This window comes from Scedosporium apiospermum, assembly GCF_000732125.1.
Source record: "Scedosporium apiospermum strain IHEM 14462 chromosome Unknown SEQ_SAPIO_0132, whole genome shotgun sequence".
NCBI classification, from domain to species: Eukaryota; Fungi; Ascomycota; class Sordariomycetes; order Microascales; family Microascaceae; genus Scedosporium; species Scedosporium apiospermum.
In genome coordinates, this window is record NW_015971833.1 from 505,277 (window position 1) to 518,458 (window position 13,182).

At 50.2% G+C, this 13,182-nt stretch overlaps 2 protein-coding genes and 1 pseudogene across 2 annotated transcripts; 2 read left to right on the forward strand and 1 right to left on the reverse strand.

Annotated features, from left to right (window-relative positions):
* Positions 1-3,233: 3,233 nt before the first annotated feature.
* SAPIO_CDS8887 lies at positions 3,234-4,412 on the reverse strand (annotated as a pseudogene; the record flags this gene model as incomplete).
* Positions 4,413-6,370: 1,958 nt separating this feature from the next.
* SAPIO_CDS8888 (uncharacterized protein) lies at positions 6,371-9,265 on the forward strand (the record flags this gene model as incomplete). The annotated part of the gene is made up of 4 exons (XM_016790417.1): positions 6,371-6,716; positions 6,818-8,261; positions 8,353-9,102; positions 9,151-9,265. 4 exons carry the CDS (start codon positions 6,371-6,373, stop codon positions 9,263-9,265), a joined length of 2,655 nt encoding a protein of 884 aa, XP_016639720.1.
* Positions 9,266-10,049: 784 nt separating this feature from the next.
* Positions 10,050-12,022, forward strand: SAPIO_CDS8889 (uncharacterized protein; the record flags this gene model as incomplete). The annotated part of the gene is made up of 8 exons (XM_016790418.1): positions 10,050-10,176; positions 10,300-10,456; positions 10,530-10,557; positions 10,620-10,654; positions 10,712-10,974; positions 11,037-11,330; positions 11,394-11,485; positions 11,561-12,022. 8 exons carry the CDS (start codon positions 10,050-10,052, stop codon positions 12,020-12,022), a joined length of 1,458 nt encoding a protein of 485 aa, XP_016639721.1.
* Between the last annotated feature and the right edge of the window lie 1,160 nt (positions 12,023-13,182).

Here is a 13,182-nt window from a genome sequence, read left to right on the forward strand (position 1 = left end):
CCTCAACTCTCCCCTACACCCAAAAGGAAGCGCAAAATCACACCCACTAGAGAGGAGGTGTCTCCCAAGAAGGTAGCCGTCCTCGCAGACCGAGCTGTGACAACGGCTTTCCAGGACAATGTACCACTCTCCTTCGTCCCTAACCCTCGAGGATGGATGGCACAAGCCACCGAAGCATCTATCGGTAAGTTTCATCCCTGAATAAGTACGAACTATCCTTAACTGTCTAAATCTAGATGATAGGCTATCCCTTTGGCAGAACCCGCAAGATGGGGAGGACTCTACCGAGCGAGGGCCAAGTCACACCACGCCACGGCATATTGTCTTACCCTTCAACCTCAGCGACAACCCAAACGCCTTAGACACAAAAGAGAACCTGAATATGTTGTTCGCCATATACCCGTCCACATCCGCAATATCTATTGTGGGCCCCTTCTTACATTTCGTAATGAGAGAATTCCCACCCAAGCCATGGCCACGGACGATCGCTGGTCTCGCCGTTTTCTTTGCTCCCGAATCCAACCCCTTACTACAACCTATCCCCGTAGGGGCGCCAGTCCCTGGGAGTCAGCTCTCTGTGTCGAGCGACCTAGACTATCAAAATATCGATGACTGGGAGCCACTTTTCCAGCTTGTCAAGGACCACTTCCAGTCCATTGGGGTTCTCATCAACGAAGTTATTTACTGCAACGTTTATGTTATAGTAATCCTTGACAAGCAAGGAATTGATATCACCAAGTTGCCTTCACGAATTGCTCGAGTTAGATGTCATTATTACTATAGCGATGAGTGGGGGAACAAACTGGCAGAATTTCAAGCTCGACGATCATCTGACCCAGCTCCCGGAAGCCCAGATGACAGTGAGTATAACATACTTCAACCTGGTATTAGAATAGCATCAGGGCCGTTCCCTGGACATGTGGGTCAATTTCTATCAACGACGGCTGGAATCTTAATCCAGGATGAAAATAATACCGAGTTCCTGACGGTAGCAGCCCACGGTTTCCCGGGACAATGCGGTTCTTCAGTGTTTCACCCGCAAGCTGAGAACGGCCGAGCTATAGGGGATTTAATTATGGAAGTTGGGGCTACTGACATCGCGCTCGTGAGGTTGGGGAAGGGAGAAAGGTTTTGCAACATTACATTCGACAACGACATCAATCCAGAACCAACACGGCTCCAAAAACTAGCCACCGCCAAGTCTTGTCAAACAGGGACTACTGTTTATCTTGACTCACCGGATACTGGCTTAATGGAAGGGATGTTTTGGCAGTACTCCTACCAGCGAATACCTTCTGACGATGTTAATCAACCCTGCCAGAAGTGGGTGAAGGCGAAGTGGTATTATCTCGGTCAAGATTCATCGACTGACCTACCAGATAGCATCTGTGGGTCTGCTATTTGGACAGAAAACGGAGATGTTGTATCATTCTTTCATCATGCTCCCAAGGGAGGTGTAATGGTGGATTGGTGTGTTGGTATTGCCTCCGACGAACTTATTGAGAGGGGATTCTCTGTAGTAGATACGACGAATAGAGAAGAGTGAATGACTAGGGACTGGATGGGAGATGCTGATAATCGAAGGAGGCCTTCGACCTTTTCAAAATGGACACAGAAAGTTATGATAACACGAGCTTCAGCGAGAATAAACTTGGTGTATTATTGATTAACTAAGCCAGCGACCTAAAGGATAATAGAATTGATCAAATCTGATCAGATCTGTTTAATATTAGATAAATCGTTATCAAAAATCTCCTCATCTTCACTCTGGACCTCGATTGGACTGCTGAGAGCCGGAAGAATTGGAGCAGGTTTAGCGAATTCGTGACAGGTTTGAGCTGAATTGGCCAATTTAGTAGAGGCTGGAGCAGGTTTGGTCGATTCGGTGGAGGTCTTAGCTTCGACTCTCTCAGCAACTTGCGCAAGAACGGTCGAAAGAGTTCGTAAGTGGACGGCCGGGATTGTAGAGAGTGACTCGATAAGACTCTTAGTAGAGTCAGTTGAGTCTTCCAGTCGTTCTCGTTTATCCGAAGTTGAATCAATTCCCGCTAAATTTCTTCGTATTAGATTCGGATATTATTTTTACAAGTTAGAAGGGGAAACATACGACTTTACTTGCGCTTCTTCTGGTTAGGTTGGAGTGAACAGGACGCAGCTTGGTAAATACAGCAAGCGCATGATAGGCTGAAGTCAGTCCAGACTACACAGTTAGGGAATTTTCCATGCCCCTTCGAACACTTGTCGCACGGGTTTGCGGCAACCTGACCGAAGACGTAAACTGCAACACCATCGGCATAAGATGGACGTCCGCGCCCGCTGCGGCCAATAAGCGACTCTGTGCAAGTCTGAACATTTGTGCCCGAGTATTTTGGCTTTTCTCGAACTTGGAGAAGCCGTTCAAGGGACTACATCAATAAGTTAGTATATAATACAGTAGAGTTGAACAGAATTGAACAGACCTTCTTTTGAAGAGCCAATTCAAGTGTGCTGCCCCCCCATGATGGTTCGATTTGAGCTAAAGCCCAGGCTGTAAACTCAGTGGTCCCGTTGGTTGGCTCATTTGCATCCTTTCGGCCAATTGGCAGCGGTTTGCCGTTAAATGTAAACGGGGACACTTTACTAGCCTTTGGAGCTTTAGATCGTTTTGGTGGTGCCATGTTGACAGACGTTGGTAGGAATTATTCGGAACTGTTTGAGTTGTCAGGAGAAGCCTCTGGCAAGGGTTTATCTGATCCTTCAATTGAGGTCCAGCTTTCTCAGGCTAGTATAGACAAAATAGATCCGATTAAAGCGAAAGGAGAACGGATCCGATGCTCTTAAGGTCGGCAATTTGCAGAGCCGGGTGGATTTGAGAGGATCAGGTGAACCGGGGGGAAGGGGGCCAACTTACAAGTCGGAGGTAGGGTAATGTAGATGTAGAAGGGAAAAAAGAAGAGAGGGTTTGGAGCCACAAGGAGTTGGAGATCTCGAGAATAAAAACCTTTTAAAATATTAGAATTATTTGAGTCGAGAGTCGTCCCTTCTCTCTTGGTGTATGATAAAGACTTATTTAAAAGTTACGTTGTCATCGAAAATGCTCAAAAATATCAAGTCCGCTACGCACTTCTTCTCTGTGAGACTTTCCTGGTTTAGACTTCATCCCCTGTGGTAACTTTTCGAAGGCACGAAGTCCTATATGACGCCAGGAGCCTAGTGTCGACGGCGCTTCTCGCAAAGAATCTCTGCGTGAGAGATCATTGAAGCTGGCGTTGAAATTTTTCGTCGCGTCGCTCCCAAATGCCAGCTAACCGCTGGCGAACCACCCTGTCGGCCTGGTCACTTTCCTCTCGGAGCCTCTTCTTGACTTCGTTCAGTTTTGTCACGATCTGGTCGCATTTACTCGCTAAAACGAGTAGGGGGTCATTCGAGATCACGTCTTCCAACATATCTAAGACTAGCGATTGTAGGGGCGCACCTCGGATGCCGCCGAGCAGCCTGTCAGCCGCCTCTTGTCGGCCTATACTCCTATCGTCGATTGCGTCGAGCGCGACAGGCTGGACAGGCGTTGCTTGTAGGATTGGACCTGCTGCGGCAGCCGCAGATGTGGTAGCTCGGTCTACATTATCGTCTTGTGGTGTAGGTTGGGTGGTGAGGAGGGCGGATTCCGGGATAGGCTCTGGGACTGGAGCTGGCTCTACGACTGGAACTGGGGCTGTTGTTGCAACGACTTCCCCTTCCCTTTCATCCTCTTGCTCAGTAACAGTTGCAGAGACTGGGGTAATAACCAAACATGGGGCTGGCCCTTGCAGCATGGCGCGGATCTCGTGAGGAGGCTTGTCGAGGTTCACGGGGAGGACCCATTTAATCTCCGTCATTGTAACATCTGTTATGATAATAGAATGAAAGAGATCGTGGAAATATCGCGCCGCGTCGGTTGCTAGCAGGCTCTCAGGCCTTGATGTATTTGTAGATATGGACTGAAAGTGGTCATCGCTGTCCATCCAGTGGGTAAAAACCTCCAGTGATGCGCGGATAATATTTGGGGGGGCAGGGTCATTGCGGCCAGGGTTTAGCCTAGTAATTATATCATCCCACTGAGTCTCGTGGATGATTTTGATGAAGGCAGGCGGAAAGCACTTCTTCTTAGTCTCCCAGCAGATGAAAAGGACTGCCCACATCTCGTGTACAGTAGGCTTTCGGGGCGGGTTGGAACCGATCATTTCCTGCACAGCCTTCACAAGAGGCTGGTCCCTCATGTCGGTAGCGCGATAGTTGCACCTCCCCCATGCCTTTAGTACTCCGAGGATGTCTCTAGCTCGATAGTGGTTGAACCAAGACGGGGGAATCTTTCTCAGGAATGCCATCAGTCTCTTACGAGCTCTGTGTAAACTGATGAGCTCGGGAGCTTGCGACGGCGAGGTAGGAGATGACATGTCGCGTTGGGCAGTCCAGAAACATCTGCGGCTTCCGACTAGTAGAGAGAAGGATCAGAAAAAGAGGAAAAGAAAAAGAGACGGAAGGAAAAAATGGCAAGGTTCGGTGACCAAGGTGACAAGTGCGGTTTGGCTGTCTGGGGCACAAATGACCTCCGACACTCTCGGGTTCCCTTCTGAGAGAAAACACGTTGGGTCGCTTCTTTCTGCTGCTGAGAGCTACAAGAAGACCGGAAATAGATTTGAATTAAGATCCATGAAAGGCTCCCAGCTTTGGCTCGCAGAAACGCTTCCAACAATGTAGTAAGGTGCGACTGTGACATGAAAGTTAGCTGGAGAAGTGTCATTGGTCCATTGGATTGGCGAACGAGAGCTAAACCTTCTAGATTCGGACGTGTGTAGCTACCGGACAATGGACTTACCTCGTTGGGGACTCTTCTGCGGACGTCGTTGAAACCTTTGAATGTATTGGGTCAAGCTATAAATGAGACCACGAATTGTAGACTGTTCAACCAGCTCAATAGCCGTTCTGATAGCCGAGTTATGAGAGCTCACATGCCCCTGTGCAGAATCTGTACGTTGTAACTCGGTAAGACAGGCGAGGACAAGCCAGCATAAGGAAAGAGAAGTGGAGGGACAACAGGAAGATTCAATTTAGCAAATGAATAAGACGCACAGCTTTTGAAAGTAATCACATGTAGATAGGTTCTCTTGAAAATATGTTAAAGTCTTGGAAGGGATAGAACGACCTGAGTAGTCTCCTCCATAGTTATTAAAACGACAGGCGTGAGTATCACGAGAAGAAGTCTGCAGCTTGCTGAGGCAAGAACTACTTATATTTCATGTCCTAGTTGTTGAGAAGCCCTCGCCTAGTTACTATTAATACCATATTGAACTCCGCTCCCAGGTTCACACTAAGCATCCCCAGGCATCACAGGACATCCAATTCTCCCTCCAAACTACCCAACCCGATATCATCAAGCATCACGGAACATTAGGTTCTGCTTCCGAACTGAAACGAACTTGATATTCCAAGTATCACAGGACGTCCAACTCGCCTTCGGAATCTAACACGATGTCTTGAAGAACCGTGGCATATCTATCTCGGCTTTTAGACTTATCCTCAAGCATCACACAACGTCCAACTTTCCTTCCGACTCTAACACGATATCTTGAAGAATCGTGGCGTATCTAACTCTACTTCTGAATCTATTCCGAAGGATCGTAGAACGTCCAACTCTCCTTCCGAATCTATCACGATATCTTGATACCTTGAAGAATCGTGGAGTATATAACTCTGCTTCTGAACTTAAAATTCGATATCCTCAAGCATCGCGGAACATTCAACTCTCCTCCAAAACCCAACTCGACATCTTGAAGCGTTACTGAATATCCAGCTCTGCTTCTAAATCTAAACCCGGCATCCTGCAGTATCGCGGCGCACCGAACTCGACTTCGAGATTCAAACTCGGCATCTCCCATCGTCGAATCATCTAACTCTACTTTCGGGTGACAACCTCCAGGTTTCTCCCGCATACAAACTGGATATCTTCCAGGCCACAATACATCAAACGCTAGTTTCAGGTACAGACTCGATACCCTCGACGTCGAAGCATATCCACCGCTCTCTCCGGGTGTAAACTCAACATCTTCCAGGGTCGAGAATATACTATGTTGAGTCCCGCCTCGAATACGACAATTGGTATCATCACAACGCATTGGGATCGGATTCTACCTACATTACTTCTAAGCCGTAATCTTCCCCCATTGCGACATCAAACATACCAATTGACATCACAAAGCATCTGGCCTGGACACTACTAAAATACCTCCATACAACCTCCTTCTCTTCAGTCGAGTAAATCTGCAGTAGTTCAATAGACTCCTTAACTTTTCAGGAATGTGCCTCCGTAACACATCTGAACACATCTGAACACATTTGGACATATCTGGACACTATGGACACTATGGAAGCCCTACGGGATTATGCGAGGGACGTATATGAGACGGAGGCTCCCAGTGTAGACGGCTATGTACCGGTCGAGCAAAGCATCTCTGCATTCCACGGAGTGCTGGATGTCGATGAAGAGGTACAATTTTATACGCAAAACTCGGCTTTCGGCGAGGGAAACACGGAAGAGCACATTAAAAGCATTATAATCAACCGTATAACCAACATCGCGAGGTACACTAACGGTGATGATATCAGGCGCGCCATGCGCCTCTTCGGAAAGGAGGACTGGGAGGACAGGGTTATCAACACGAACTTGCCCAATTTCGTACCAAACTACCACCAGATCCTCGGTAAGCTGCTCGAGCTTTTGTTTCTTTCTCCTTCTTTTGTTCAAGTTTGTTTTTATTTGCCGTGGGTCATAGATGGACACACTAACCGTGATCTGTTCTAGACGCCGCCACGATGTGGGAAAGGATCAATTCGCCCCAACGCTTCGTCTTGCTCGCTAATGATTGTGGTGCCGGGAAGACGATAGCTCTCTTTCTCCTTGTACACCTTTCTATGATTCAAGACTGGACGGGAAACGCGCCGAAAGGACCACCATTGTTGCTGGTCCCACCAGCCATCGAACTACAAGTCTTAACTGAAGGTGTAAATTTCTTTAGGGGCCTATTGGATGTAAGGTTGGTCCGGGGTAACTCGAGGAGGAACAATAGCACTCCTGCAAACCTCCAGGACCTGGTAATCTCTCCAGAAGAGTTTGAGGCAGAGATCTCCGTGTACAACCGTATGGAGTCTAGGAAGCTATTTATCCTAAGCTTCTATACGGCTACTAGTGTCATGACCACAAGACGGCCTTTAGAAGATGACGGCGACAACGACGACAACCAACCGCCGACGCCTACCCTGGGCCCAGGCGAGTTCACTGCTCGCAAGACTTACTATACTGTCAGGGCACCGTTTATGGCTACGTGCTTTTCGACGATCCTTGTAGACGAGGCTCACGTTTGTAGGAATCCGAAAAATGTCATATCGAAGCTGATCCAGACTCTGCCCTCCAGAAGTGTCGTCGCAGCTACAGCAACACCTTTGCAGAACAGAGTAAAAGATATCCTAGGATACCTACATCTTATCTGGAAAGGCGATGATTTCCCGTCGGATAAGGACTTCCTTGAGCTCTCGGATGCTGAGTTCAAGGTAAGGTACCGGAACTATGATTGCCCGCGCAGTATTCGGTATAGTGTAGATTACCGAGACTCCCGGGTCTTCGAGTCGCCGCAGCTGTGGCTCCTAAATCCCCGACTACTGGAAAGGTACGGATCTCTTTGTCGCTGGGATAATAGAGTGTGCGAGACTCTGCTCCCCGAGGTCCTTCGAGAGGTGCAACTTCGCCGGACATTGAGGACACCTCTGAGGCTGCCCAACGGGGCCTTGGAGTGGCCAGCGGACAATATTCCGCCGCTTTCAGTCTCAACAGAAGAGCTCTGTTTTCCAAATGGCTGGGAAGAGCGAGTAATTGCTCTCACTAACAAGCTCATCCCGCGATTTGGAAAATGGGGCCCTCAAGATAGCGAGGGATCTGAAAGCCGCGAGGGGACGGACGTAGTCCCTATGGATCCAACCATCAGTGCCCAAACGCAGCCGAGAGCAATACCCAGAGACGTATTGAGTCGGTTTCGTCTCGCCCAACGCATCAATTTCGATGCGCGGCAGGCGGATGTCTCCGCCGACAGCATCACGTCGCCGATTGCTGGGTCAGACGCTGCCGTTGCTGACCGGATCCGGGAAATGCTCTGCGGCTCGCCCATATTGGCACGGGTTTTCGTCGCTTGCCTCGACCACTCGGTAGCTGGGGAAAAAGCCGTCTTTCTCGTAGACTCCCCTTACACTCTAGAGTATGTACTACCGTTTCTGAAAATTACACAGCGCAGCGCCCCCTCCTTGAACGGAGCCATTGCAAGCTAACGTTTTTTCTTCGTTTCTTAGCGCGGTCAAATCCTTGATATCACTGTCCGGCTGGGATGCAGAGACCATCGAAGCGAAGCACTCAGCATCGCAGAGGGTGGCTATCCTACGCCGTTTCAACGACCCGCATTCGGGATGTCAGTTCATAGTGACGTCGTTCCGGATCGGAGGGCAGGGTCTAAATATGCACCGCGGTGCTGCGCACGGGTACATATTGACACTACCTTTTAACTACAGTACCATTCAGCAAGGGATCGGCCGTCTAGCCCGTATCGGCCAACGCCGGCCCGTAAAGTGGACGATCTTGGTAGTCCGCAACGGGTACTCGATGTATCGGGAGTCCGCCATGACCCACAAGCTGGTCAGTGAATATGACACGAGGATAAACCTTGGTCGTATTTGCAATTTTGTCAAAGGGGAGTCTCGCCAGCTCCTCATTTACGAAGCCGTTCGAGTCGCGTTTGGCCAGACGACGAACAAGTACCTCTGGGGGATCCTCGAGCCACGGGAAATAGGGAGTTTCTCTCGCGGTAGTATGGTATGGCTCGCGCAGGTGTATTCACGAGTGGCGCATCTATTGTTGCATAGATGTAGGCACTGGACTCCCTCGGAAAGAGAGGGGGTCGAGTGGATGATCCCGCGCGTGCCATACTATATCATGCCCGAGCTCTACCCGGAGGCGCCTGGCTCGGATCTCGACAGACTCGAACGGTTCATCATGAATGAGTGGGGTAAAGAACGGACAAGACGGCAGGCTGAGGAAATGGAGAGGTAAGAGTGGCGAAAGGAGCCGGGAGGTGCCACTGAAACATATTATAGTGAAGGCAGCGAAGCTTCTGATTGGGAGGAGTGGGAAGAGTCGGAGGATGAGGATGGGGATGATGGAGAGGACGGTGTGGGAGTTGCGGACGATGTTGATGACATCGCGATATGAGCGAGCAGATGATCAGTGTTACCACAAGAAGTTCTCCTTTCCTTTCTTCATGTACCTCCTCCTCAATCTTTACATATCCATCTTGACAATCTTCTTCGAGCAATATTGACGCAACAATGGCCGACTGGTCTCCCACGCAACCCCTACGGGCTTACCGCCCCCACTGTATTACTCCAGAAGAGTTCAAGAGTTCCTTGGAACAACACGGGGCTGGAGGATGCTCCCGCCACATGTGGTGTGTGGCTCGTGCATGTATCTTTGTGGCTGACAAGTTTGACAAGGCTCACCGCCTATCAATTTCTGCCCCACTATGCGCGCGGGTACATTTCACTGGTGCATAACCATTTTAACACGAAGAATACACACATATTTGTTAAGGAAATATGCAACTCTACTTCTCACTCTCCAACCACAAACTCCAACACTGGTCAATCAAGGGCAGAAAAAAAAAAAATCGAATTGAGAAAGCTTCACCTTCTCAAAAATCCGGACCGAAAATTTCCAGCACCTCGACGACGCTCGCTCCACGTCGAACCTCGAGTCCACGATCAATTCGACTTTCAGATTTCGGCAATAATATTTGATTTTCTTTCTCTTGAGGTACGGATTGCTATTTCCGATTGTATCGAAACCTCTCGCCCTAGTCTCGTGCCCTCGAGTTTTTGTTTCTTCAATTTTTTCCCCGTTCTTTTTCCGTTTCGACCTTGGATCGCGCCGTTGCTGACCTTGTACGTCCGGGAAAACAGTCGCGAGATATTTACAGCCTACGAGTCGAATCGAAAATATGACGATGGATATCGTGAAGGCGGGTGCCTCCAACGAGGAGGACGAGCAGATCATCAAGCCGCAGGCTTCCACGCCCGCCCTTGACACGAGCGATTGGCCTCTTCTTCTTAAAAACTACAGCAAACGTACGTCTCTCTACACTGGAAAGAATTTTATGGGATCCCTGGACTTGGAATGTTTGGACTTGGTCACAGTCAAGGGGGATTCTAGGCTCTTTGGACTTGGGACTAATCTTGAGGTTCTTATAGTCCTTATTCGAACTGGTCACTTCACCCCGATCCCCCACGGTTGCGCGCCGCATAAACGAGACCTCAAGTCGTATATCCAGAGTGGTGTCATCAACTTAGACAAGCCATCCAACCCTTCGTCTCACGAGGTCGTGTCGTGGATCAAGCGCATTCTAAGGTTAGTTGGAGACGATTGGAAGCGGATCGCATGGTGTACGTATTTGGACGGAATAGGGCTGACATGGATACAGATGCGACAAGACTGGTCACTCCGGAACTGTACGACTTTTATCCCTCAAGGCGAAGTTGGGTATTGTGCATCTTACTAATTTTTCATCTAGTTGGACCCCAAAGTTACCGGCTGCTTGATCGTCTGGTGAGTTAGAATCCTCGCCCGATACCGTCGAACATGACGATGCTAACAGACTTCCAGCGTCGACCGCGCCACTCGATTGGTCAAGTCCCAGCAGGGTGCTGGTAAGGAGTACGTCTGCGTCATCCGACTCCACGACAGGATTCCCGGCGGCCAGCCCCAGCTCGCCCGCGCCCTGGAAACCTTGACCGGTGCCCTGTTCCAGAGGCCCCCCTTGATCTCCGCCGTCAAGCGTCAGCTCCGTATCCGAACCATCCACAACATCAACCTCATCGAATTCGATAATGATCGCGGCCTCGGCGTCTTCAGCGTCTCTTGCGAAGGTAAATATCGTTTATCTGTATCCTCCATTTGCGGTTGCTGTGATAGCTAACTTCCGTGACAGCCGGTACTTATATCCGAACCCTCTGCGTCCACGTCGGTCTTCTCCTCGGTGTCGGCGCGCACATGCAGGAGCTCCGTCGTGTGCGATCCGGTGCCATGGGCGAGTCCAAGAACATGGTGACCCTCCACGACGTTCTCGACGCGCAGTGGCTCTACGACAACACGAGGGATGAGTCCTACCTCCGCAGGGTCATCATGCCCCTCGAGACCCTTCTTTGCACGTACAAGAGGCTGGTTGTCAAGGACAGCGCGGTCAATGCCGTCTGCTACGGTGCCAAGCTTATGCTTCCTGGATGTGAGTTTGATTCATTTTTCTTCCAAGCGTGAAATGGCCGTATATTCTAACAATTTGCGATAGTGTTGCGATACGAGGATGGCATCGAGCATCATGAGGAGGTTGTTCTCATGACCACCAAGGGAGAGGCCATCTGCCTAGGTATCGCCCAAATGGTATGTGCACGTTCCAACACAGCCCCCCCTTTCCAAGATTAACGCAGCAAAAAATAACTAACATCCCAAACCTAGTCTACCCTCGAAATGTCCACCTGCGACCACGGCGTCGTCGCCAAGGTCAAGCGAAACATCATGGAGCGCGACCTCTACCCCCGCCGCTGGGGTCTCGGTCCCACCGCCCTCGAGAAGAAGAAGCTCAAGGCCGACGGCAAGCTCGACAAGTACGGCCGGATAACCGAAAACACCCCCGCCAAGTGGAAGGCCGACTATAAGGACTACAGCGCCGCCCCCGGTGAAGCTCCCGCCGCTACCCCTGCCACCCCTTCCGCCGCCGTAGAGGCGACCCCCAAGGCCATCGAGGCAACCCCTGCGGCTGCGGAGGAGCCCGCGGCGGACGAGGGCGATTCCAAGAAGAGGAAGAAGGATGAGGAGACGCCTGAGGAGAGGGCCGAGAGGAAGCGAAGGAAGGCGGAGAAGAAGGCTGCTAAGGAGGCGAAGAAGGCTTCGAAGGGGAAGAAGGATGATAGCGAGTAAGCTTGGGAGGTGGCGCTTTTTTCTGTTCTTCCTTTCCTACTGTTTCCCGAGGAAGAACGGGTTTATTGAGCTTTGGAGAAGAGAGAGGTGAGGTGTGAGAGTGAAGAGTATGGAATCGTGGTCTTGTTGTAACCATACATTGGGCTTGCGTTTCTCGGTGTACTGGGCGTTTGGTTTTTTTTCTTGATTTATTATTTCTTTCCCCGATTGCCTGGCCCGGATCCCGTAGATAGGAATCTGAAACGGAGAAAAAAAAGTTTGAAATTGCAGCCCAAAGGGCCGTTCGAAGCAGCGGGACACCGAAGAGGGCCCTCGGACTATGACGAATGAGCGAGACGTACAATTCAGCCATCCTCCGGAATGTGGTATACGGAGTGATTCGTCAACACGATCGCCTTGTGCGCTGTCTTCCCTGGCCTGGTTCTGCCGTAGGTTTCGTCGGCTAGATCCCGGACGGACCGCAATTGGCGAGGCTACCAGGGAAGACACTGTTCGCTTAGCCGACTCTTCACGGAATCAATGACCAAATATCCATCTCACTGCCATGGACAATCGCGGCGTACTCTCCCCTTCGGCTGAGGATGGTATAGGTACTGATATCCGCGCTGCCTCTCATCAGGACCTGGCCCAATCCACTTTTTAAGTCCCAGACCCTAACCTCACCGCCTTCTAACGCCGATATGACCCGTTCGCCATCCTTGGTGAACTTGGCTGCGACAACATGAGTCCCATTTCCTTGGAGTGTTTGTACATACCGTATCGAACGCTCCTGCCCGTTCCATTCCCCTACCACAATCTTCCCATCGACAGTAGCGCCAAGAAGGTTCAATCCGCTCGGGGAAACATCCACCGAACATATAGGTCCGGAGGCACTACTCACGTCACTGAAGGAGGGTGTCGAGCTGAGAAAGTCATCCAAGACGATAAGTCCTTCAGGGGAACCTGTGACTAAATATTGAACACCCGGCGAAATAGCCATAGCAGTATACCCAACTAGACGAGGGACCAAGCGAAGAAGTATGCCTCGGTTTATATCCCACAATCGGATGATACCATCACTAGAACATGAAGCAAGAACGTCCTTGGTTGGGATAGCAATGTCGATAAAGCTGTGTCCGTGAGCCTCGAAGGTGCATGAAACTTCCCTGGCCCGAATATCA